Source organism: Ahaetulla prasina, chromosome 9, assembly GCF_028640845.1.
Source record: "Ahaetulla prasina isolate Xishuangbanna chromosome 9, ASM2864084v1, whole genome shotgun sequence".
NCBI lineage: Eukaryota > Metazoa > Chordata > Lepidosauria > Squamata > Colubridae > Ahaetulla > Ahaetulla prasina.
The window spans coordinates 2,676,978-2,702,226 of NC_080547.1; the positions used below are offsets into that span (position 1 = coordinate 2,676,978).

Consider the following 25,249-nt stretch of genomic DNA (forward strand, 5'->3'; position numbering starts at 1 on the left):
TTTGAGAAAAGCACTATTATACAAAGTGTGCAGGCCAGAAAAATCAACCGGGGTAGTTACGGGACCGCCTACTGCCACCAGTAGCCTCACACCGACCAGTGCGCTTTCACAGAGAGGGCCTCCTCCGGATACCGTCAGCCAAACAATGTCGGCTGGCGGCCTCTAGGGGGAGGGCCTTCTCTGTGGGGGCTCCCGCCCTCTGGAACGAGCTGCCTCTGGGGCTTCGTCAACTCCCCGACCTCCGGACCTTCCGCCGCGAGCTGAAGACGCTGTTGTTTCGACGTGCAGGACTAGCTTGAACATAGTTTTAAACCAGGGTTTTGAAATTAGGGGTTTTAAATGGGGTTTTAATTGTATTTAAAAAATTTTAGGCCATTAATCGAATCAGTTTTTTATATAGTTTTTAATTTGTATTATATGTATTTTGTTTTTTTACTGGCTGTAAACTGCCCTGAGTCCTTCGGGAGAAGGCGGTATACAAATTTAATAAATAAATAAATAAATAAATAAATAAATAAATAAATAAATAAATAAATAAATAAATAAATAAATAAACAAACAAACAAACAAACAAACAAATGTCACCACAAACATCCCTATAAAAGTATGCAAAAATACTTACCAACTACAGAGTATTTATAGCACGCAACCTGGTCTAATTTCTTATTCAAAGGAACCCATTCACTTGACAGTAGTCTCGTGCATGCTTTATTTACATTAATCAGATATAATCCATACCACGCTTAGCAAGCAAACTTTGATTCCATATTTATGTGAAAACATTTTAAGACTGTAGAAAACCCATTCAATTTACAACAAGCTTTTTTCTAAACCAGGGGTCTGCAAACTTGGCTCTTTTAAGACTTTTAAGCTGGCTGAGGCACTCTGGGAGTTGAAGTCCACAAGTCTTAAAAGAGCCAAGTTTGCAGACCCCTGTTCTAAACCAACAAACAGTACACTTTTTTCCCCCATATCTGACTTTCACACCTTTCTCAACGACCTATTGAAGAACAAAAATCTAGTCTGGTGTCCAAAGAAGGAAAGAGAAGAAAAAAAATATAAATCGGCATGTGAAGAGTCCTCAGCCAGCAAAGCTGGCTGAGGCACTCTGGGAGTTGAAGTCCACAAGTCTTAAAAGAGCCAAGTTTGCAGACCCCTGTTCTAAACCAACAAACAGTACACTTTTTTCCCCCATATCTGACTTTCACACCTTTCTCAACGACCTATTGAAGAACAAAAATCTAGTCTGGTGTCCAAAGAAGGAAAGAGAAGAAAAAAAATATAAATCGGCATGTGAAGAAGGCCTAAGTACATCAACTCTGGGCCTCTGTGGCTCAGACTGCTAAGACAGTCTATTATTAACACAAGAGTCCTCAGCCAGCAAAGCTGGCTGAGGAACTCTGGGAGTTGAAGTCCAAAAGTCTTAAAGGGACCAAGGTTGACTCAGCCTTCCATCCTTTATAAGGTAGGTAAAATGAGGACCCAGATTGTTGGGGGCAATAAGTTGACTTTGTATACAAATATACAAATAGGATGAAGACTATTGCTAACATAGTGTAAACCGCCCTGAGTCTTCGGATAAGGGCGGGATATAAATGCAAATTTAAAAAAAAACTGCAAATGGAAGGTGAATGAAATGAAAATGGCATGCTAACTTTTTAAAAAGGGGAGGGTGCTATTGTTTGGTTTTGTTTTAATTTTACAGCTGTCAAATCTCAAAGAGCCAACAAAACATTCTCCTTTAGTAGCAAGACCAGTTGTAAGACCAAAACACTGGAAAGAAAACTTGTAAACCAACTTTATTCCAACACACTCTGTAGTCTTCAAATGGCATTATAAAAAATAAAATCATAACATAACATAACAACAGAGTTGGAAAGGACCTTGGAGGCCTTCTAGTCCAACCCCCTGCCCAGGCAGGAAACCCTACACCATCTCAGTCAGATGGTTATCCAACATTTTCTTAAAAATTTCCAGTATTGGAGCATTCACAACTTCTGCAGGCAAGTCGTTCCACTTATTAATTGTTCTAACTGTCAGGAAATTTCTCCTTAGTTCTAAGTTGCTTCTTTCTTTGATCAGTTTCCACCCATTGCTTCTTGTTCTACCCTCAGGTGCTTTGGAGAACAGCCCGACTCCCTCTTCTTTGTGGCAGCCCCTGAGATATTGGAACACAGCTATCATGTCTCCCCTAGTCCTTCTTTTTATTAAACTAGACATACCCAGTTCCTGCAACCGTTCTTCATATGTTTTATCCTCCAGTCCCCTAATCATCTTTGTTGCTCTTCTCTGCACTCTTTCTAGAGTCTCAACATCTTTTTTACATCGTGGCGACCAAAACTGGATGCAATATTCCAAGTGTGGCCTTACCAAGGCATTATAAAGTGGTGCTAACACTTCACGTGATCTTGATTCTATCCCTCTGTTTATGCAGCCCAGAACTGTGTTAGCTTTTTTAACAGCTGCTGCACACTGCTGGCTCATATCTAAATGGTTATCCACTAGGACTCCAAGATCCCTCTCACAGGTACTACATGTCAAACGCTTTCTTCTTTTAGTGTGTCTCCACTCTTGAAAACAGATATTTGTGTTCCAAAGCAGCCGATATGTCATTTCAGATGATCAGTTTGCGTTTATTGTTTAGAATAATTTTTTTGTGAGTTGATTCTAAGTAGCCCCAAATAAAAGCCTGAGCTGTTTACAGAAACCTGACATAAACTTTTGTCACCGTAGAACTTTTTGCAATTTTAAGTATTGTTTTGCAATAAGAGTTAAATAGTTGCTTTTACAATATTATTTATTATAAAAGTGAACAGAAAATTTTTTGCAAATGGTTCACGCCCACTGACAATTACCGGGTTAGTCACCGTATTCAAGTTAAAGTTACACAAATATATATTTGCCCCAATACCACCAGCGATTTTTCCTACCTACCAAACTTCCACTCAGACCACCCTCAAATGTTTGCAAATACCTGTGTAAATATGCAGCTGGAATTTGTAATGTGAGTAGAGAATTTTCCCAACCTCAAGTAGATTTTCTGTTTTACAGATCTCTAATCTGTTAAGCCTGCCTAATCACCATATTGGAAAAATTAAAGGGTATGCTTAAAATGGTTTATGTTGCTTCATGATCCCCTCAGCAATGCTTCTTTAAGGATTTTCAAGAAAACCATTTAAATTTGGTAATGGGGGGGAAAGGGAAATACTGTAGTATCAAAAGTTGGATGTCAGCCAATTTTGTACACGTTGTTTTACAGTATTTTTTTTATTATTATTATTTTGCATTTATATCCCGCCCTTCTCCGAAGACTCAGGGCGGCTTACACTATGTCAAGCAATAGTCTTCATCCATCTGTATATTATATACAAAGTCAACTTAATTGCCCCCAACAACCTGGGTCCTCATTTTACCTACCTTATAAAGGATGGAAGGCTGAGTCAACCTTGGGCCTGGTGGGACTAGAACCTGCAGTAATTGCAGGCAGCTGTGTTAATAACAGACTGTCTTAGCAGTCTGAGCCACCAGAGGCCCCTTTTTTTGAACACTCTCTTTAAAACATATCCCATCACTGCTAAAATTAGTTGGCACAAGGATTTATTGTGAGATCAAAAATAATAGCCACCCTCTTTCCGCACATCATTCTATCTTTCTCCTTTTGCACAAGCTACCAAAATTTAAGATATCATTCTCCATTCATTCTGGATTCATTCTGGATATCATCTGACCCTAAAGTGGGGTTAATCCTACCGCAGAATTAGCCAATAAACTAAACTAGATCCGGTGAGTGTCTAACCTTGGTAAGTTTTAAAATTTGTGGGCTTCAAGTTCCAGCATGGCTAATTGGGAAACTCCGGGAGTTTGAAATTCACAAGTCTTAAAATTTCCCTGGTTGGACACCCCTGATACGCAGCTAGCTGATTTCAAAACGGTCATAATTAAAATTAGGCAGGCCTGGGAGGGAATTAATAAATGGAGGCAACATTTAAAAATCTCAGATAAAGGCCAGGGAAGTTAGTTAAATAAATTCCCCCGGTTATGCCAACATCAAACCTCATGCGCTATCATCATTCCGTTTCTTTTTAGACCTGTTTGTGACAGCTATTATAAAATCCTGCTACCTAAAACAGCAACCTGCTTTGTACAATGGTTGTTGAATAATACTTTATGTAATGGTATGTGACCTTGGGAGGCAAGAAGAAGAGGAGACCCAGACTAGACAACAGTCAGATAAGAAGTCGAGAAGTCCAAAGAAGGAATGAGGATATAGCAAATATCTCAGAAGGGACCCCTCTGTAGTTTGGACTGTAAAGATAAAGGGGGAAAGGGAGCGATATGGGCTTCCAGGCTTGCAAGATTCTGTTAATATAACCTTACTATAACACAAATACCTCTGGGTGTGCTTCATGTCTGGCCACCTTGCAATACGGCGTAACTAGCTGGGTACACACAACACACCTGATCCCAAACCAACAAAGCGTGACTTACCGTATTTTTCGCACTATAAGACGCACCGGAGTATAAGACGCACCAAGATTTCGAAGAGGTAAAGAAGAAGGAAAAAAAATTTTTTGCCCTCCCCGGGCCCCCAGGAGCACTCTGCAGGCCTCCCAAGCCCACTGCGCATCCCGTTTTTGCGAAAAACAGGCCTGTTTTTCACAAAAACAGGACACGCGGGGAGGGTTTCGGGAGGCCAAAAATGGCTGTATAAGACGCACCAACATTTCTACTCTCTTTTAGGGGGTGGGTGGGGGGAGAAAATGCGTGTTATACTCCGAAAAGTACGGCAGCACATTGGAGGATGAGACCGAAGACTCTCAGCGACGAGGAAAAACAGACCCTCGCTTGACAGGCATGTTCAATAGTGCAATTTATGCACAAATGCCATTTCTGTACTCACACTGTCACCCCCCAAGTTGGTGCTCGCATTCCAGGACTCTCCCACTTCCTGCTCAATTTGTCATCCTGAAAAGACTGACATGGCGTCAGCAATTTTCACAGCAAAGCAGTGCCCTGGTGGGGGGTGGGGTGTCTCCGCGTGCCCCCCCTTCCCGAGCACCAATTATGTCCCTTTCACCACAAAGGTGTTCACGTGCTTAATCTACAGGTTGGCTACCCGGTTGAACCAGCTTCGCTATTAACTTGATACTTGGAAGAGAGAAACAGGCTGCTAACAAGAGATACCGCCATAAGGATACAAAGAGACTCTGACCTCAGGCGGGAGATTGCACATTTGATGTGCCACTTGCTTTTCTTAACTGAGAAAGGGGGTGGGGGCACAGAATTACTGGAAGAAGACACACACACACACTCCTCCTTAATTAGGAGCAAACTCCAAAGAGGTCCCCTGGTATCATGTCGTTAAGAGGAGACACACAAACAGCTCCCAAGATTCAAAAGACTTTTAAAAGTGCCCGGTTTTTGCAGCTGAGCCAACAGTTCCCAAGTCTGGATCGACGTCAGGAAGACTCCGATTAGGATTCTAAGGAAAGAGTCATGAATGCAGAATTCAACCAGCCAAGCCACGGAACCTGTTTTTAAATGAAAGACGTAAGTGCTCCGGGCACACGTCTTGGGGCACGGTGGCTAACGTAACAGCGAATTCACCTCGCTGAGAACACAACCCGGTAACAACCTGCTCTAACAGCTACTCCAGAATTAGGTGGTGTGAGGGAAGGAATTCCTGAAGCCAGCGTTGGAATTCATACCACCGGATTCACCACGCGCTACGCAGCACAGCCGAGGGAAGAGAAAAGGAAAGCAACATGACTGACTTCCTGCTCCTGAGCTCTCCGTGTCCTGAGCTACAGGTGAAATCCACCTGCAAAACCTCAAGGCCTTTCCTGATGCAACCGAGCAGCGCATTGCCACATTTTTCTTAATGAAAGTTGTTGTACCGGACCCACGCCCATGGTGCTATCAGGCTCCACGCTGTTGCCCATCCACGCAAGGCAATTCCGTGGCAGAAGCCAAGCTGTTTCTCATACCACAATTTGCTGGAGGAGTTACGATATGTAAACACCTAACTGCCACTATTGCAAAAATTCAGCTAGGTGAAGAAAGCATTTTTTTTATTATTTATTTTTTGGAAGGAAACACAAGCTTCCTTTTCTCTGATGTGAAGAGAACTCGGCCTAAGTTAAGCAATTCAGCACTCTACCCCAATTTTGCTCAACCAGGAATCGCCTGGTTGCAAACAGTAGGCAGTGACGTTATGGACTTGACGGTTTGCGTTGTCTCACTAGTTTGGGCTAGTTTTAGTCATTAAAAGTCATCTGACTATATATCAGATCACTTTTTCCCAACCTGATGCCTGGCAAATGGGTTGAGAGGGAAAGAGTTTACAGAATTGACCACATCACATTTTGAAGTTGCAAAAATGTTTTACAGATGGCATTTTACACCAATACGGCTAGCTAAAATGTTTCCTAATAATTTGTCAAACTGCTGGAAATGCAAAAAAGCTCCTGGAACGTACTATCACTTATGGTGGACATGTCCTAAGGCAAAAAAAATTTTTGGTCCAGAATCAGAAACTGGACAGAAGAGATAAGTGGACACAAGGTGGACTTGAAACCAGAGACGTTCTTACTTACTTGGGATATTAACCAGAACTTACAATAAAGATATTCAGTATTTGATATTACACATAATTACAGCAACAAGGGTTGCCAACGCACAGTTTTTGGAAAAACAAAAAGGTACCAACAGAGGAAGAAATAATCAAGAAAATTCTGGACTGTGCAGAGATGGATAAATTAACGAAAGAAATAAAGGAAAAGGAAGAGAGAGAATACTATCAAGCATGGACCAAATGGTACGAGTGGTTGGAGAATAGAATAGAATAGAATAGAATAGAATAGAATAGAATAGAATAGAATAGAATAGAATAGAATAGAATAGAATAGAATAGAATAGAAGTTTTTATTGGCCAAGTGTGATTGGACACACAAGGAATTTGTCTTGGTGCACATGCTCTCAGTGTACATAAAAGAAAAGATAGGTTCATCAAGGTACAACATTTACAACACAAATGATGGTCAATATATCAATATAAATCATAAGGATTGCCAGCAACAAAGTTACAGTCATACAAACTAACTAAATTTACAAACTAAATAGAAATAAAGGATGGAGAAGAGAAGATAACAAATGTGTAAAATATTGTAAATAAATAAAACTGCACAATTTGAAGTTGCATTCTCAGACCATCTGCGTTTTAATTCAAAAAAAGAAAATGCATTTATGGGGCATAGAGCCATAAACGGTTCCTTGGGAATAAGCTCCGATCAATCATCCTGGCTCAACAAGGCCTAAAACACAGACATAAGTGTACAGGTCAAAAAAAAAAAAAAGGATAAGGCAACTCACACACAACCTTCAGCAATATTTTGAAGGAACAGTCGGTGCCAAATGGGTAAACTGGTCTATTTAGAACTTTTGTGTGTGTGTGTGTGTGAGAGAGAGAGAGAGAGAGAGAGAGAGGGTGATCACCCCTACTGGAAATGACAAGGTAGGAAAGACGATTAAGCAATCTGTGCCACCAGAAAAGACATAATTTCTAACTAAGAGAAGGTGGATGGTCAGGAATCTATGATCACAGTGATTCCAGATTTAGGGCCCAGTTCAACACGTAGATGCTACTCAGGGACGTCTTACACAAAGTATTTCTAGGCATTGTCCCAGCTCTTTGCAAATTTACTACAGTTGCAGATTAAAGCAGAATCTCTCTGCTGGCCTTCTAATGAGGTTAATTCTTAATGCCAGGGATTAATAATGCCCAATTAATTAGGCTAAAACTGATGCACGCGCTTGTCAAAAAGATCTGCTATATGTCCAAGCCAGCATCTCTTCCAAATGTGGGGCTCCTTGGGATTACGCTCCCTCCCTCCCACTGACCGACAAAGGCCAGCATCGCATCACCCACAAACCTGGATGAAGCCACCGAAGGGCTGCGGAGTCCCTGCCCCATCTGGAAACACACCCCAACTTCCAACCCCATAATTAGCAATACATGCGATTATCATACCATTGCAAGGCCCAGGGCCAATTTGTATACCTTTTCCAAAAGTGCGACAGGACACTCAAGGTAGAAGTAGATCTGCTGACAAGGAAGGATCAATGCAAAAAAAAAAGTGGCATAACAGATCCCTTTTGGGGAGGATGGGGGGTGGGGGTGTCAAACCCAGCCTGGACCAGATGAACGCTGACCCAAAAGACAGGTTGTCCCGAACCCAGCTGCCAGGGTGGATTTCGCAATCCCTGACTCCCATTTGTAGAACTGCACAGACCCCAGGTTCGTTTGTTGTTGTTTTTGTTGTTGTTTTGTTTTCAAGTTATATTTTTTTACAGGAACCCCCCCTAATGCTTCAAGTGAATTCTTGCACACAGCCCGGTAGGAATGCCAAAACAAGGGGAACCCCAAGATTAGGTGCAACAACTGGGAGGAGGGGGTGGGCAGAGAAGAATGGCCAGGAACGGGTCCCCCCCCCTCTCCTCTTCTCCCAGCCAAATGCCTTGGGTAGGGCTCGCCTTCTCCGGTTGCAGCGATGGGCTTTGTAGTCCGGCCAGATCAGGGGAGCAAGGGACCCAGGGAGAAAAGGGGAGGCTCTACGCGTAAAACCGTCCTCCCCCACAAACCCCCAATCCCTCCCCCCCCCACCCGGACCCACCTTGACGGAATCCACGGGATACATGACCGTGTGCTCCAGGATGCCGGCCACCGCCCCGGCCGTCATGTGCGTGTAGAGGGAGGCGTTGGTGGGCAGGCTCTCGTAGTCCTCCTCGCAGGGACCCTCGCCGTCCATCAGGAGCCCGCCGGCGGCGGCGGCGGAGGAGGAAGAGGAGGAGGAGGAGGAGGAAGATGCGAGGCTGGGCGGCGTGGCCGTCGTTTGCCCGCCGCCGCCGCCGCCACTGCCGCTGCTGTTGCCGCCGATGGTGGAGCCGCCTCCGCCGCCGCCGCCGTTCCTCCCCGCGACGCCGCAGCTCAGCTCCATCCGCGCGCAAAACAAGGCGAAGCGGCCGCTGCGGGAAGGGAGACACCGTGGAGAGGGAGGGAGGGAGGGAGGCGGGGAGGGAGGGAGGGAGGAGACGGGGACGAGTGGGGGAGGGGTTTTTTTGGTGGGGGGGGGAGAAAGTTCACTTCGGAAAGTACCGCTTCCAGCCCCCGCCCCCGACACGCCTTCCCCAGCTTCGCCAGCCGCCGGCCAATAGCGGCGCGTAAAAGCGCAGCGCCCGGTGCGCCATTGGCACAAGGCTGGGTTTCCCTTCTGCCGCCGCGGCTTCCTGGCAAGCCAGCCGCTGGGGCGCTCGGGCTGGAGGTGACTTAACACTCCTGCCAGCAAATCCTCGGGAAGGCAAAAAGGAAAAAAAAAAGAAGAAAAAGGGCCGTGCTTGCGCCTGCTAGGCGGGATCCAGGCCTGCGCTTGCCTTGCCCGCCTGCCTGCCTTTCCTTGGCAAAGGCTGGACAGGGACGCGAGGGCATCGGGCTTGGAGTCCGGGAAGCGCAACGGAGCTGGAGATTTATTCTTTTTTATTATTATTATTATTTGGGGGTTAGTTTGGAAAAATGCGGGCTGGGATGAGTTGTGGCATGCGGGAGGCTCTGGCCGGCCTGCAAATTGCCTTGGTGGGGGGGGAGGAATGACAAAAAGGGCCTGGATTTTCCCGATCCACTCGATCCGGGAATCCACTCGGCTCTGTTCTGCAATTTCCACCGTGGGGTTGGCAAAAGCGCCTTTGCTTTTCATACAAGAGGCGTTTTGGAGCCGAACGAGGGGGAGTGATTCGAATTGGGAGACGGTTCAAATAATATTGCAAAGTACAAGACACACACACACACACCCCGCTAGCAGGCCCGGCTGGGGAAGAAATGGAATCCTGGTTTGTTGGAACAACAAACTACAACTAGGTAGCTTTTTGTACCGTGAACTTAGGGCGGGCAAGTCGCAGAAGCTGACCTGGTTGTTTAATTATCTGACCGTTCATTGCAACATATTTATACTGTTTTCATTTTTCACCACTTAAGGCAGCATACAGAGTAACACAGTAGATACAATAAAAATTAACAAAAACAATCCAGGCCCATCTGCTTCTCCTTCCCCCAAAGCATTTTGAAATACAGTAATTTATTTATTTCTTTTTTTTTTTACATACCACAGCATGGCTTGTTTGGTTTGGAAGGGAAAGGTGGTTCAGATTGTTCTTTTTGTGTTTGCTTGGCATGTTTAGGTGAACTCGGTCAGTGGTTGTTCACACAACAAACTCTGGTTTGTGATGTGGTGACTCCAAATAAAAGCTAGCAGTCATAAGCAAAACAATTTTGGAATGCTAAATTGTCCGGTCAGTTTAATCACTAACCTCCAAGGCCAAAGTGATGGGAAGTAAAAGTTGGCATATTTATAGTGTCCGCTTGGCAAGACTGCTTTAAAAAAAATTTTTTTATTATTTTTATTTACATTTATATCCCGCCCTTCTCCGAAGACTCAGGGCGGCTTACATTGTGTAAGGCAATAGTCTCATTCTATTTGTATATTTATATACAAAGTCATCTTATTGCCCCCCCAACAATCTGGGTCCTCATTTTACCTACCTTATAAAGGATGGAAGGCTGAGTCAACCTTGGGCCTGGTGGGACTCGAGCCTGCAGTAATTACAACTTCTCCACTGCAAAAACATATGGACTTCAAATCTAGATCAAGGCAAATCAATAGATGCAATCTACATAGACTTCTGCAAAGCTTTTGACTCAGTAGTACACGATAAACTTCTCCTTAAACTAACATCCTATGGCATCTCAGGACCCCTCCACAAATGGATATCTGCTTTTCTGTCTAACAGACAACAAGTGGTCAAAATTGGCAATGCTTTATCAAATCCTGTTCCTGTCAAGAGTGGCGTTCCTCAAGGCAGCGTCCTTGGACCAACACTCTTTATTCTATACATTAATGATCTTTGTGACCATATCTCAAGTAATTGTGTTCTCTTTGCTGACGATGTCAAACTATTTAACACCACAGACAACACTTCTATCATTCAAAACGACCTTGACCATCTAACCGCTTGGTCTAAAATTTGGCAGCTCCAAATTTCAACCAGCAAATGCTCAGTCTTACATATAGGAAAAAAGAACTCTAAAACTAAGTACATACTAGATGGACATTACCTTACAGACGACCCCCATCCCGTTAAAGACCTTGGAGTTTTCATGTCAAATGATCTAAGTGCCAAAGCCCACTGCAACTACATAGCAAAAAGCTCTAAGAGTTGTAAACCTAATTTTGCAGCTTCTTTCCAAAACACCACACTACTAACCAGAGCATATAAAACATTTGCTAGACCAATTCTAGAATACAGCTCACCTGTTTGGAACCTCACCACATCTCTGACATCAATACAATTGAACGTGTCCAGAAATATTTTACAAGAAGAGTTCTCCATTCCTCTGAAAACAACAAAATACCTTATCCCACCAGACTTGAAATCCTAGGCTTAGAAAACTTGGAACTCCGTCGCCTTCGACAAGACCTAAGTTTAACTCACAGAATCATCTATTGTAATGTCCTTCCTGTCAAAGACTACTTCAGCTTTAATTGCAATAATACAAGGGCAACCAATAGATTTAAACTTAATGTAAACCGCTTTAATCTAGATTGCAGAAAATACGACTTCTGCAACAGAATCATCAGTGCTTGGAATACTTTACCTGACTCTGTGGTCTCTTCCCATAATCCTAACAGCTTTAACCAAAAACTTTCTACTATTGACCTCACCCCATTCCTAAGAGGACCATAAGGGGCGTGCATAAGCGCACAAACGTGCCTACCGTTCCTGTCCTATTGTTTTTCTTTTCTTCTTCCTATATATGTTTATATGTGTATATACTATATAATCTTTTTGTATGATGTTGTGACAAATAAATAAATAAATAAATAAATAAATTGCATGCAGCTGTGTTTAATAACAGGCTGTCTTACAGCCTGAGCCACACCGCGGCCCTATGGGTAGGGTAGCCGCTAGTAATCCTACCCAAATGTTTATTTTATATACAGGCAGTCTCCAACTTACAATTATTCATTTAGTGACCATTCAATGTTACAATGCATTGAAAAAAGTGACTTACGAATTAACACGTATGTCTCTTTCGGTCACATCTACCCAACCCACCAGAACGGGGAGGCAAGGAATATTGCGGGTCCCATCCCCTGAGGGAGATATACATGGTGGGACCCAGAAGAAGGGCCTTCTCCATGATGGCTCCCTCTCTCTGGAACATCATTCTACCCCTGGAGATTAGAAAGGCTCCCACTCTAATACTCTTCTGGGAGGCACTGAAGACCTGGTTCTGCCAGGTTCTGCTGTGGGACCAAGAGCAGGATGGAGCCCATTAAATGGCTCTTGCGATCTGTTGTCGCCAGGATGGGGTGGGTGATTTTGTTATATTGTACTATATTAATTTATTGGATTCTTTTTGTTAGTTTTTATTGTTTTAAATGTGGTTTTACATCCCTGTAAGCCGCTTTGAGTCACCACAGGCGAATAGGCGGCAATATAAATTCAATAAATAAATAAATATGATCAGAATTCGGGCACTTGGCAACCAGTATGTATTTAAAACATTGACAAAGCCCTGAGATCATTGCATCGCCATTTGCAACCTTCCCAAGCGAAGTCAATGGGGAGGGCAGCCAATTCATTTAATGACCGCATGCTTCATTTAACAACTGCATCAATTTCCTTAGCCACCACGACAAAGGAGGACATAAAATCAGGCGCAACTTACTTAGCAACCGCCTTGCTTAATATCAAAAATTCTGGCCTCCATCGTGGTCACGAGTTGCAGGCTACCTGCAAAGATAAAAGAGACATAATTTTTTTATTAAAACTTTGAAATGAAACGATAAAAACTTAACGCAAAGTAATATTAAGTAGGGAAAAGAAAGGAAAGGGGGAGGAAGCAAGAATAAAGTTGAAAATGGAAAATTTTCTTTATAAAGAAGTCAGTTTCAATGTTCTTCACAGCAGTGATAAGTTCAAATATATTTTACCTCTCTAAAGTTACATCATACAGGTAATCCTCAAGGTATGACCACAATTGAGCCCAAAATTTCTGTTGTTAAAGGAGGTATTTTTTAAGTGAGTTTTGCCCCATTTTGTGAAGTCTCTTGCCACAGTTATTAAGTGAGTCACTGTGGTTTTTTAAAATAGTAATAAATGGTGGTGGACTTTAGAAGAAAACCTCCTATGCTACCACCTCTCACAATACTAGACAACACAGTATCAACAGTAGAGACCTTCAAATTGCTACATTCTACCATATCTCACAACCTAAAATGGACACCCAACATCAAAAACTACATCAACAAAGCACAACAAAGAATGTTCTTTCCGCGCCAACTCAGAAAGCTCAAACTGCCCAAGGACCTGCTGATCCAGTTCTATAGAGGAATGATTGAGTCTGTCATCTGCATCTCTAGAACTGTCTGGTTTGGTTCTGCAACCCAACAAGACAGACACAGACTTCAGAGAATCATTAGAACTGCAGAAAAAAAAAATGACTACCAACCTGCCTTCCATGGAGGACCTATATACTGCACAAGTCAAAAAGAGGGCTGTGAAAATATCTACAGGACCCTCGTATCCTGGGCATAAATTGTTTCAATTCCTACCCCTCAAAACGATGCTATAGAGCACTGCACACCAGAACAACTAGACATAAGGACAGTTTATTCCCAAACGCCATCACTCTGTTAAACAAATAATTCCCTCAACACGGTCAAACTAAATCTGCACTGCTATTAATCTTCTCATTGTTCCCATCACCCATCTCCTCCCACTTACAACTATATGACTGTAACTTTGTTGCTTGTATCCTTACGATTTATATTGATATTGATTGTTTCCTGTTTTCTTATTTGTACCCTATGACTAAATGTTGTACCTTACGATTCTTGATGAACGTATCTTTTCTTTTATATACCCCGAGAGCATATACACCTAAGACAAATTCCTTGTGTGTCCAATCACACTTGGCCAATAAAGAATTCTGTTCTATTCTATTCTATTCTATTACACAGTTTTAAGTGAATTTGGCTTTTGTTTGTTAGAAGGTCGCAAAAGGAATCACATGACCCCAGGATACTGTGTCATAAATATGAACCCATTGCCAAGCATCTGAATTTTGATCACATGATTATGGGGATGCTGCAAAGATTGTAACTGTGCAAAATGGTCGTAAGGCCATTATAACGTTGAACGGTCACTAAATGAATTGTTGTAAGTCGACTACTTCCTATCTATCCCAGGGGTCTGCAAACTTGGCTATTTTAAGACTTGTGGACTTCAACTCTGGCGGCTCAACAGACTAATGCAGTCTGTTATTAACAGCAGCTGCTTGCAGTTACTGCAGGTTCAAACTCCCAGAGTTCCTCAGCCAGCTTTGCTGATTCAAAGTATAGATTGCACAAAGAAGCAGGAAAAAAACCAGCAGGTCGTATATTCAGCTCATGCAAGAGGATTGCACAAATTGATTCTAAACAACATAACACAGTTGCCATAATTATGCACTGCAAAATTATTATGTGGCAGAAATTAAAAAAAAAATTGCTGGAAACATAAGAGTTGAAAAAGTAGTTGAAACGAGCAGGTTAAAATATGGTGGGATTTCTGAATATGGAGCAATGGAATCTTAACCCATAATGCACCAGATATAACTCTGATTGAAAAGAAGAAAGTGTGGACAAGTGATGTGGCTATCCCAGGGGATACTAGACAAAGAATTGGAAAAGGACACAAAGCATCAAGAACTGAAAATCGAAACTGAAAGACTAGGGTAGTGATGGCTAACCTTTTTGCCATCACGTGCCAAAAGCAGAGGGCACATGAGGGGGGGAGTCGCGTGTGCCCACACCCATAATTCTATGCATCCCGCCCTCCCGCGCATGCGTGCATGACCCCCCCGCTTTTGGCACACAATGGCACGGTGGGCCTGTTTTTTGCCCTCCACAGGCTCCAGAGCCTTTCTAGGAGCCTGGGGAGGGCAAAAATGGCCTTTCCCACCCCCCTGAGACCCTCCGGAGGCCAGAAACAGCTTTTTTCCTACTTCTGGTGGGCCCAGAAGGCCCGAAAAAGGAGCTAAGCTCACATGCCCACCAATATGGCTCCATGTGCCACCTGTGGCATGCGTGTTATAGGTTCACCATCACGGGACTAGAGCATAAACTGGCTGTGGTGGTCCCACTGGGTGCCGTACCCAAAAAAAATCTTGGTTGCCACTTAGAAAATATACACATTGACAAAACTTTCCATCTGTCAATTACAAAATGCCCACACTGCTTGGATCTGCACATATACTAAGCTGATGCATTAGGATTCTTGGGGCGAATCAAGCCAAAGCTGTGATTTAACATGTTGTGTACATAATAATAAATTATCTCCAGTACAGAACCATTATGGCCTTTAGAAATTCCACTGTTTCTAGTGTTATGCCAACCGGGGTTAAATGGGAGTCAAGATCATTTAAAGTGCATGCTATTATTCATTGGGAAAGGAAGGCCAACCAGTTCAAACTGTCTGTATTCTAAAGTGTCCTTTTGCAAGCAAAAGAACCGTTAGGAGAAGTAGATTGAGGAAATGTTCTCTCTCGCCACACTTCCACACTTCTCTGGCATGGTATGCTGCCAGAGAAGAAGTAAACTTAAGGTTCAACTCAGACTCCGCCCGATGTAAGCTGAGAGGCAGCTCAGCATGACTTGCTGAATGATTCAAGGCCCAATTGACACTGAAAATCCACAACTGCACGGCTGCTACCCAGCAAGATACTTAAGTGTGGCCGCAGAAGGACCTCCGTCTGTTTGTGCTTTTGTATTGCAAAGGCAATATAACCTGAATGCGGCTGATGTTAATGGCCTTCAACTGTACTGCACCACAGTCTTTTTAACCTCGCAGCTCAAAAAACGATGGAAGTAATTCAGCGTGTATCTGAACAGCTGTTGTTACAGCGTTCAACAGCTGAGAGTTGCTGCATTTCATTATGCTATTTGTTTATTGTTGAATTAATTTATTTTTTTAAACAAAAGAAAACAGAAAACCAACAAGACATAACCAACATTGACATAAAACATCTACTGCTTCTTTTCATCAGCTTCGTTTCGCTATTCTTCTAATATTTACATTCTTTTTCCCCCTCGCCTTTCATTTTATTATACTTATCTCTTTTGTCCCGTTCTCCCTTATTTCTATATACCTTCTATCCTCTCTACCCTGTTTATTGGTGAATTTATATCAGGGGTGAAATTAAAAAAATTCCCCTACCGGTTCTGTGGGTGTGGCTTCTTGGTGGGGGAGGTCATGTGACTGGGTGGGCGTGACCAACTTGACATCACTCACAGGGGGGGGGCTCCTCACTGGCCCCCTCCCCTCCCAGCCACTCCTTGTCGCGAATGGCAGGAAAATGGGGAGGGGAATATTCCTGCCTATCACCTTTCCCTCAGTCTGTGCTGAGATTGAGGAATGGATGACAGGCAGGAAAATCCCCTTCCCCATTTTCCTGCCTTTCACAAAAATGGCTCCATTCCTGCTGCTGCCCCCTCCCCATCCCAGGGACTACCTTAAAGGGATAGGCTGCAGCAGCTCCGTTCTGAATGGAGGGAGAAAAGTTAGCATTCTCTCTGCTGCATTGAACATTGACTTCTGTGGAATATCGAGCGGTCGGAAGAGGTGAGCGGCAACCGGCCGGGTGTGGGTGGCGCCAAGGAGGGGTAATTACCACCGGTTCGGCGAACTGATGCCCATAATCCCTAGCGGTTCGTCCGAACCGGCCCGAACCCGTAGGATTTCATCCCTGATTTATATACTGCCCTTTAAAAAGAAAGAAGGGTGCAACAGTTCAATCTTTTCTAAAACTGAATTTAAAACGCCTGGAGGTAAATTTGTATTAATTTCCAGGTTCTCTTAACAACAAGCGGGAGTGGCCTGATTTTTTAAAATTTAAAATTTAAAAGTTTTAAATTTTATTGGGTATTTTATATGGTCAATTGGACGGTTTTAATTTCGGCCTTTATTGAATAAGTTTTTTAATTGTTATTTTAGTGTGTATATTAATTGTTTTAATGTAGGCTGTACACCGCCCTGAGTCCTTCGGGAGAAGGGCGGTATAAAAGTTTAATTAAATAAATATAAATAAACTACTAATTTTGTAGGAAAAACAAGGAAAACACTACCCTCATCCATAACTCAATCGAAAAAAGTAATGCAGGTAACCTCTCACCTAGCCTGACCAGAATTGTGTGACCCTTAGCAGTCACAGATGCTGGTTAACCGTTCACTGGGAAATTGGCAGACAGACGAAGAGGAAGAGAAGTAGAATTGTCTGGCCAGAATCATCAGCCACATGCTGCAACATCTTAACCTAACTCCACGTGGTTAGACCAACGCTCTTTGGCACTGCAGTTGTGCAACCGATGAGTTTAAAATGTGCAACGAAGCAATTGTTGCACAATCTCCAGAGCGGCAACTTGAGATGGCGGTTGGGGGCGGGGGTTGTTGATTCCCCCCTCCAATATAAAATTTTATGAAGAAGTTCCAAAAAGAAAAGAAGAAAGATAAAAACGAACAATACGTAATATAAAATAAAGAAAAAGACAAACAGAACAGAAGTGCAAAAAGGAAAAAAAAAAAAGGAAAATTCAAAATTAGCTTCCGATTTTCTTTGCAGCAGTTGTAAGTATAATTACAAAACGGGTTACAAAAGAAAGCTCTTTCTCCCCCCACCCCCAACCTTCTTACTACTCTATTTTTTTCTAATCATCAAAACCATGTTTCTTTCTTTTTTTCCCCCCTGTTTCATGCAAAATGACAGCATGAGGAGACTATCCAACCTTGGCAACTTTAAGACTTGTGGACTCCAACTCCCAGAGTTCCTCAGCCAGCTTTGAGGGGTCTCCATACTTGGCAACTTTAAGACTTGTGGACTTCAACTCCCAGAGCAAAGCTGGCTGAGGAATTCTGGGAGTTGGAGTTCACAAGTTTTCAAGTTGCCAAGGTTGGAGACCCCTGATCCAGAAGGTGTTTAACAGCACTGGTAAGACCACATTCCACAGATAACAACAACCGCACTGAGGAGAACTGTAAAAGACTTCCAGAGACAGACAGGGGCTGAATTTAGAGATAATTATACTTTGCAACTTGTAGCTGATAGTTCTGGCCATGTAGCCCTTGGTGTGCATTTGATTCCTATAACTTCAGCAGTTGCCATTCAATTAGAAACAAATACATTTATTTTGAGCCTCCATCTCTCCCATGAAGAGGGGAAGGAAAATACCATTTATAAATCTGCTTGCATGGTCTGCAAATAGATCAGTGGTCAAATCTGAACCGGTTTACTACCGGTTCGCTGGCTGTGGATGCGTGTTTGCACGACACACCAAATGTGACCAAATGCAACCTATTCGATCAAATAAGTTGTAAAAAAGATGCTTTTAAAAGTAAAAAAAAAAAAGGCCGTGATGATCAGACAGCTCAGCTGTGATCGTCAGAGCCTTTTTTTTAACCTTTTAAAAGCATTTTTTATTTTTTTTTCCCCAAAAGTTTTTATTTTCATTTTCTATCAGCATATTTAATGTACAGTCATTTATCCATCACCTTTTAACTTTCATTTGTTACCTATTTGGGCCTGCTCATTTACCACAAAGCATTTTTTAAAAGAAGCGTCAAGCGGGCAAACGGGCGATTGGATGGGCATGGGCGGGAGCGGCAGGGATTTTTGCTACCGGTTCTCCAAACCACCCACTGCCATCGCTATCGGATCGGCTGATCCGGTCCGAACGGGGAGCATTTTCACCCCTGAAATTCTGTAGATCGTCAAAGGTGAGGAAAGTGGACTTCACATTAATATTTCATTTGTTTATTTTAACCCTGCCTTTATTCATTTTAATATGCAGTAAATAATTCCAGGCGGTCAACATAATGTTCCTTCCTCCTCCGATTTTCTCCACAGCAACAAACCTGTGATGTGGGTTGGGCTGAGAGAGAGAGAGAGCAAATAGCCTGAAGTCACCCAGCTGGTTTTTCATGCCTAAGGCGAGACTAGAACTCACAGTCTCCTGGTTTCTAGTCAGCACTTTAGCCACTACGCCAAACTGGCTCTACAAACACTATAACGGGTAGTATGTCAGTCATCTGCATACATACAAACAAGGTACTTCTTGCTAAAACCTAGGTACATTCTTGTACGGCCAAAAATATATCATGCAGGCGCATGAAAGACGAATCTGTACATTGGTGTACGTGTAGGAAGACAAATCTGCAGAGCAGGGGTGGGTTCTACTTACCTTTACTATCGCTTTGCAACAAGACCACGCACATGCGCAGGAGCTTCCTGATGACATCCAGGTTGGTGGGCAGAGCCTCCTGCTGGCTTTACTACCGGTTCTGGCGAACCGGTCCGAACCGAGGGCAATCCACCACTGCTGCAGAGGTATTAAAAAAAAAGAACCTTCTAAAACAGGGGTCTCCAACCTTGACAACTTTAAGACTTGTGAACTGCAACTCTTTGCTGGCTGAGGAATTCTGGGAGCTGAAGTCCACAAGTCTTAAAGTTGCCAAGGTTGGAGACCCCTGTTCTAAAAAGTGGAGGGAAAACCATGGAAATTGATCATTTTTAAACGCATGCAATTTTGACTTACTGCCGGGAAAGGGGAAAAAAAATCTGTTTCACTTCGTTTGATTCTGAGTGAGTTGTTGGATTCCAACTGAGAGTTTATTTTTTTGGGGGGGAGGTCACATGACCAGGGTTTGTTTGTTTAACAAAGCTGCAAATACATACTGCTCAAAAAAATAAAATAAAGGGAACACCTACCCGACACAATACACTGTATTTAATAAGAATATTTCATTCCTTCAGATCTAGGATGTCTTACAGTATAAAAAATAAATAAAATAACAAATAAAGGGAACACAAAAATACTGTAAGACATCCTAGATCTGAAGGAATGAAATATTCTTATTAAATACAGTCCATTGTGTTGGGTAGGTGTTCCCTTTATTTTTTTTGAGCAGTGTGTTTTGACTAATCGTTGAATGGCCATTGGGATTGTTTCATATGTATTTTAAGTTCCTGTGGAATTGCCACAAGGTGTGCAGTTTGCCGGGCAGGTTTTTGGACCTGAAGATTTTTGAGATTTGGCTGTTTGAAATTCGGCAATTATTTCAATCTGAACCTACAGTTATACTCCATTTTGAAGCACCATTTGGCAGAGAGGAGCTGGTGAAACCCTGATGCCCATGAGTAGGTGCTACCAAAACTACTCTGCTGCTACCAAGAAAGGAGAGTTTTTGTTGCTCAGGGTTGACATGAGGCTCCTTGGCACTCTCTGAGCCTGCTTCTTTTCTTGCAGGTGTTTTATTACCCTAACTAGGTAACGTCATCAGAATAGAATAGAATAGAATAGAATTTTATTGGCCAAGTGTGATTGGACACACAAGGAATTTGTCTTGGTGCATCTGCTCTCAGTGTACATAAAAGAAAAGATACGTTCATCAAGGTACAACATTTACAACACAATTGATGATCAATATATCAATATAAATCATAAGGATTGCCAGCAACAAGTTATAGTCATACAGTCATAAGTGGAAAGAGATTGGTGATGGGAACTATGAGACGATTAATAGTAGTGCAGATTCAGTAAATAGTCTGACAGTGTTGAGGGAATTATTTGTTTAGCAGAGTGATGGCCTTCGGGAAAAAACTGTTCTTGTGTCTAGTTGTTCTGGTGTGCAGTGCTCTATAGCGTCGTTTTGAGGGTAGGAGTTGAAACAGTTTATGTCCAGGATGCAAGGGATCTGCAAATATTTTCACGGCCCTCTTCTTGATTCGTGCAGTATACAGGTCCTCAATGGAAGGCAGGTTGGTAGCAATTATTTTTTCTGCAGTTCTAATTATCCTCTGAAGTCTGTGTTTTTCTTGTTGGGTTGCAGAACCGAACCAGACAGTTATAGAGGTGCAAATGACAGACTCAATAATTCCTCTGTAGAATTGGATCAGCAGCTCCTTGGGCAGTTTGAGCTTACAGAGTTGGCGCAGAAAGAACATTCTTTGTTGTCCTTTTTTAATGATGTTTTTGATGTTAGCTGTCCATTTGAGATCTTGCGATATGATAGAACCCAGAAATTTGAAGGTTTCTACTGTTGATACTGTGTTGTCAAGTATTGTGAGAGGTGGAAGTATGGAAGGGTTTCTCCTAAAGGATTTCTTCTTACTATCAGTGCTAGTAAGGAATGCTGTTTGCTATGCGTTTAATAACTGACACCAAACAGCACTTCTTACTAGCACTCATGATACAACTGAATACAATTGAACGTGTCCAGAAATATTTTACAAGAAGAGTTCTCCACTCCTCTGAATACAACAAAATACCTTCTGCCACCAGACTTGAAATCCTGGGTTTAGAAAATTTAGAACTCCGCCGCCTTCGACAGGACCTGAGTTTAACTCATAGAATCATCTACTACAATGTCCTTCCTGTTAAAAGACTACTTCAGCTTCAATCACAACAATACAAGAGCAAACAATATTCAAACTTAATGTTACCGCTTACAATGTGTTAATGTTGCTTAACACATTGTAAGCCGCCCTGAGTCTTTGGAGAAGGGCGGGATATAAATTCAAATTAAAAAAAAAAAAGTTAACCGCTTCAATCTTGATTGCAGAAAATGTGACTTTTGTAACAGAGTTGTTAATACTTGGAACACACTACCTGACTGTGGTCTCTTCCCAAAATCCCCAAAGCTTTAACCAAAAACTGTCTACTATTGACCTCACCCCATTCTTAAGAGGTCCATAAGGTGCGTGCATAAGAGCACAAACATGCCTACCGTTCCTGTCCTATTGTTTTTTCATTATATCTAATTAATATAGTTATTACATGCTTATGCTTATATATATATATATGCTTATATATTATATAGTTACTTTCATGCTTATGCTTATATATATTGTTGTGACAAAATAAATAAATAAATAAAATAAATAGATGATGATACCCTAGTTAAGGTAATGAAATATCTGCAAGAAAACCAGCAAGCTCAGAGAGCACCAAGGACCCTGCTGCTAAATTATTGCATGTTCTTTTATGCACACAATTATGTACTTCAGGGGCTTTCTTGTTTATAGGTGAGCATTTCTATAAATGTGCATTCTGGATGTGCATACACTGCAGATACATTTTTACAGCAACATGCTTCTCCAATTGAAGAAGAATGAATGAATGAACGAGAGGTCGACGACTAGCCTTGTGGTGCAACCAAAACAATCTGGAACTGAACACACTCAAAACCGTAGAAATGGTGGTAGACTTTAGGAAAAACCCTTCCATATTTCCACCTCTCACAATACTTGACAACACAGTATCAACAGTAGAAACCTTCAAATTTCTGGGTTCTATCATATCGCAAGATCTCAAATGGACAGCTAACATCAAAAACATCATTAAAAAAGGACAACAAAGAATGTTCTTTCTGCGCCAACTCAGTAAGCTCAAACTGCCCAAGGAGCTGCTGATCCAATTCTACAGAGGAATTATTGAGTCTGTCATTTGCACCTCTATAACTGTCTGGTTCGGTTCTGCAACCCAACAAGAAAAACACAGACTTCAGAGGATAATTAGAACTGCAGAAAAAATAATTGCTACCAACTTGCCTTCCATTGAGGACCTGTATACTGCACGAATCAAGAAGAGGGCCGTGAAAATATTTGCAGATCCTCGCATCCTGGACATAAACTGTTTCAACTCCTACCTCAAAACGACGCTATAGAGCACTGCACACCAGAACAACTAGACACAAGAACAGTTTTTTCCCGAAGGCCATCACTCTGCTAAACAAATAATTCCCTCAACACTGTCAGACTATTTACTGAATCTGCACTACTATTAATCGTTTCATAGTTCCCATCGCCAATCTCTTTCCACTTATGACTGTATGACTATAACTTGTTGCTGGCAATCCTTATGATTTATATTGATATATTGATCATCAATTGTGTTGTAAATGTTGTACCTTGATGAACGTATCTTTTCTTTTATGTACACTGAGAGCATATGCACCAAGACAAATTCCTTGTGTGTCCAATCACACTTGGCCAATAAAAATTCTATTCTATTCTATTCTATTCTATTCTATTCTATTCTATTGCTCATATTATTTCTTTCTTCATTTCTCTTTTGTGAGATTTATATCCGACCTTTTCTTCAGGGGTGAAATTCAGCAGGTTCTGACAGGTTCTGGAGAACTAGTAGCGGAAATTTTGAGTAGTTCGGAGAACCGGTAAATAGCACATCTGGCCGGTCCCAGAGTAGGGTGGGAATGGAGATTTTGCAGTATCCTTCCCCTGCCATGCCCACTAAGCCACACCATGCCCACCAAGCCATGCCCACGGAACCGGTAGTAAAAAAAATTGGATTTCACCACTGACATAATATCAAGAATAAGAGCCAAAGGTGCTTTTTTTCAAAAGGCAATTGGACTTTGTTTTGAAGATGCTTCTTGGATGAGAAGCGAAATGTCTTCAAGGAAAAACAAAGTCCATTTGCCTTTTGAAAAATGCACCTTTGGGACAACCATGACCTGAATGACTGAGAATCTCCGTGGGCATTAAGAATAAGAACTTTCTTTCATTTTACTTACAGAATAACAACATTGTAAGGTTACGCTAAGAGGAAATGTGACTGGCCCAATTTCTCTCAACTGATTTCTGCCATTCAACCTGACCTTCAAGCTGGGTTTTCTTCAGTTTTGGCCCAACACTGTAAACACTATCATAGAAGAAGTCTGTATCTCAGGGGTCCCCAACCCCCAGCTCATGGACCGGTACCAGACCGCGGCATGCCACCAACTGGTTCACTCAAACAAGCGAAGCCCCATCTGGAGATGCAGGCAGCACACAAAATCATGCCCTCCTCCTCTGCATTTTCTGCATCAGATGAGGAGAGCACATCTTTCTCCTTCTGTCCTGGCCACTTTTTACAGAGGCACATTTGAGAGCGTTTTAACAAACTGCATCACCGTTTGGTTTGGTGGAGCGGCGCCTCAGACAGAAAGTCCCTACAGAGAGTGGTGAGAAGATTATAGGAAGCTCACTTCCTGGTATTCAGGACACTACTTATAAGCACTATGTGCTTAGAATTCAAAGCATTGTTAGAGACCCCACACACCCACTTTATGGTCTGTTTCTGTTGCTCCCCTCTGGGAGGAGGTTTCAAAGTATTCCTAGCAGGACTCCCAGAATCTGTAACAGTTTTGTTCCTTATGCCATGCATCTGGTAAACTCACAAGATTCATTTCTCTCACCATGTACATGTATACATCCGAACTAAACTGTGTTGTTTCTCTATGTCAAATAATATATGCGGGTATATGCATAATATTTATTTATTTATTTTGTCATGGTTAAGTAATGTATATTGGAGGTGGTGACGTTTTGAGAGCTGTATGCAATGAAATTTCATATTAATGTATACCGATTAGTGTACATTCAAAGTAACAATAAAGTTATTCTGAGTCGGCTAAGTCTCTGGTCCACAAAAAAACCTCTCTCCGTGGAATCAGTCCCTAGTGCTCGAAAGGTTTTAGGCCGCTGCTATATCTCACTAGCAAATGTTATTAAAAAGCATACAAGCTTTCATGACCAACCCCATCATTGCTTCATCAGAGGGACACAATGCCACAAAGCTTAGCCCTTGCAATTAAATTTGTTAGTTGGAAAAAGTGCTCTCAGACTTTTGATTTTTTTTCCCCCACCGACATAGATCTACACCAGTGGTAGTCAATCTGGTCCCTACTGCCCACTAGTGGGCGTTCCAGCTTTCATGGTGGGCGGTAGGGGTTTTGTCTGATACTGAAGCACTTTCCTTTTTTTTTTTCCATTTAATTGACTTTTTAAAAAATTTTCATAGCATTATTTAAAAACATTTTCATTAGGTTTTCATAAAATTCCCCGTGACAATTTAAATTTCTGAAAATATACTATTTGTATCGCCCGCGCATAAGTTTAGTTCACGTTACGTAAGTGAAACTAAATGGCGCTATAGTGCGACCGCAAACAATAGAGCCTTGTCCCAGAATAGCTCGCGCATCTCCCCCCCACACCACCCAGCTGAAACAGACAAGCAGAGCTGGTAGCTGGCGCCCCCCACCCCACCCCACCCCACGATGCGCGAGAGGCATGCGCAGACGATGATACATGGCGCGTTAC

The 25,249-nt window shown here is 42.3% G+C and overlaps 1 protein-coding gene across 1 annotated transcript in view; it reads right to left on the reverse strand.

The window, feature by feature from the left end:
* Window positions 1–9,060, reverse strand: part of SLC25A37 (solute carrier family 25 member 37) — a 60,487-nt gene extending 51,427 nt beyond the window's left edge. The window contains exon 1 of the mRNA XM_058194353.1: window positions 8,673–9,060. Within this exon, the coding sequence (XP_058050336.1) occupies window positions 8,673–8,996 (324 nt within the window). The 5' untranslated portion in view covers window positions 8,997–9,060. The remainder of the gene's footprint in view (window positions 1–8,672) is intronic.
* Window positions 9,061–25,249: the final 16,189 nt, after the last annotated feature.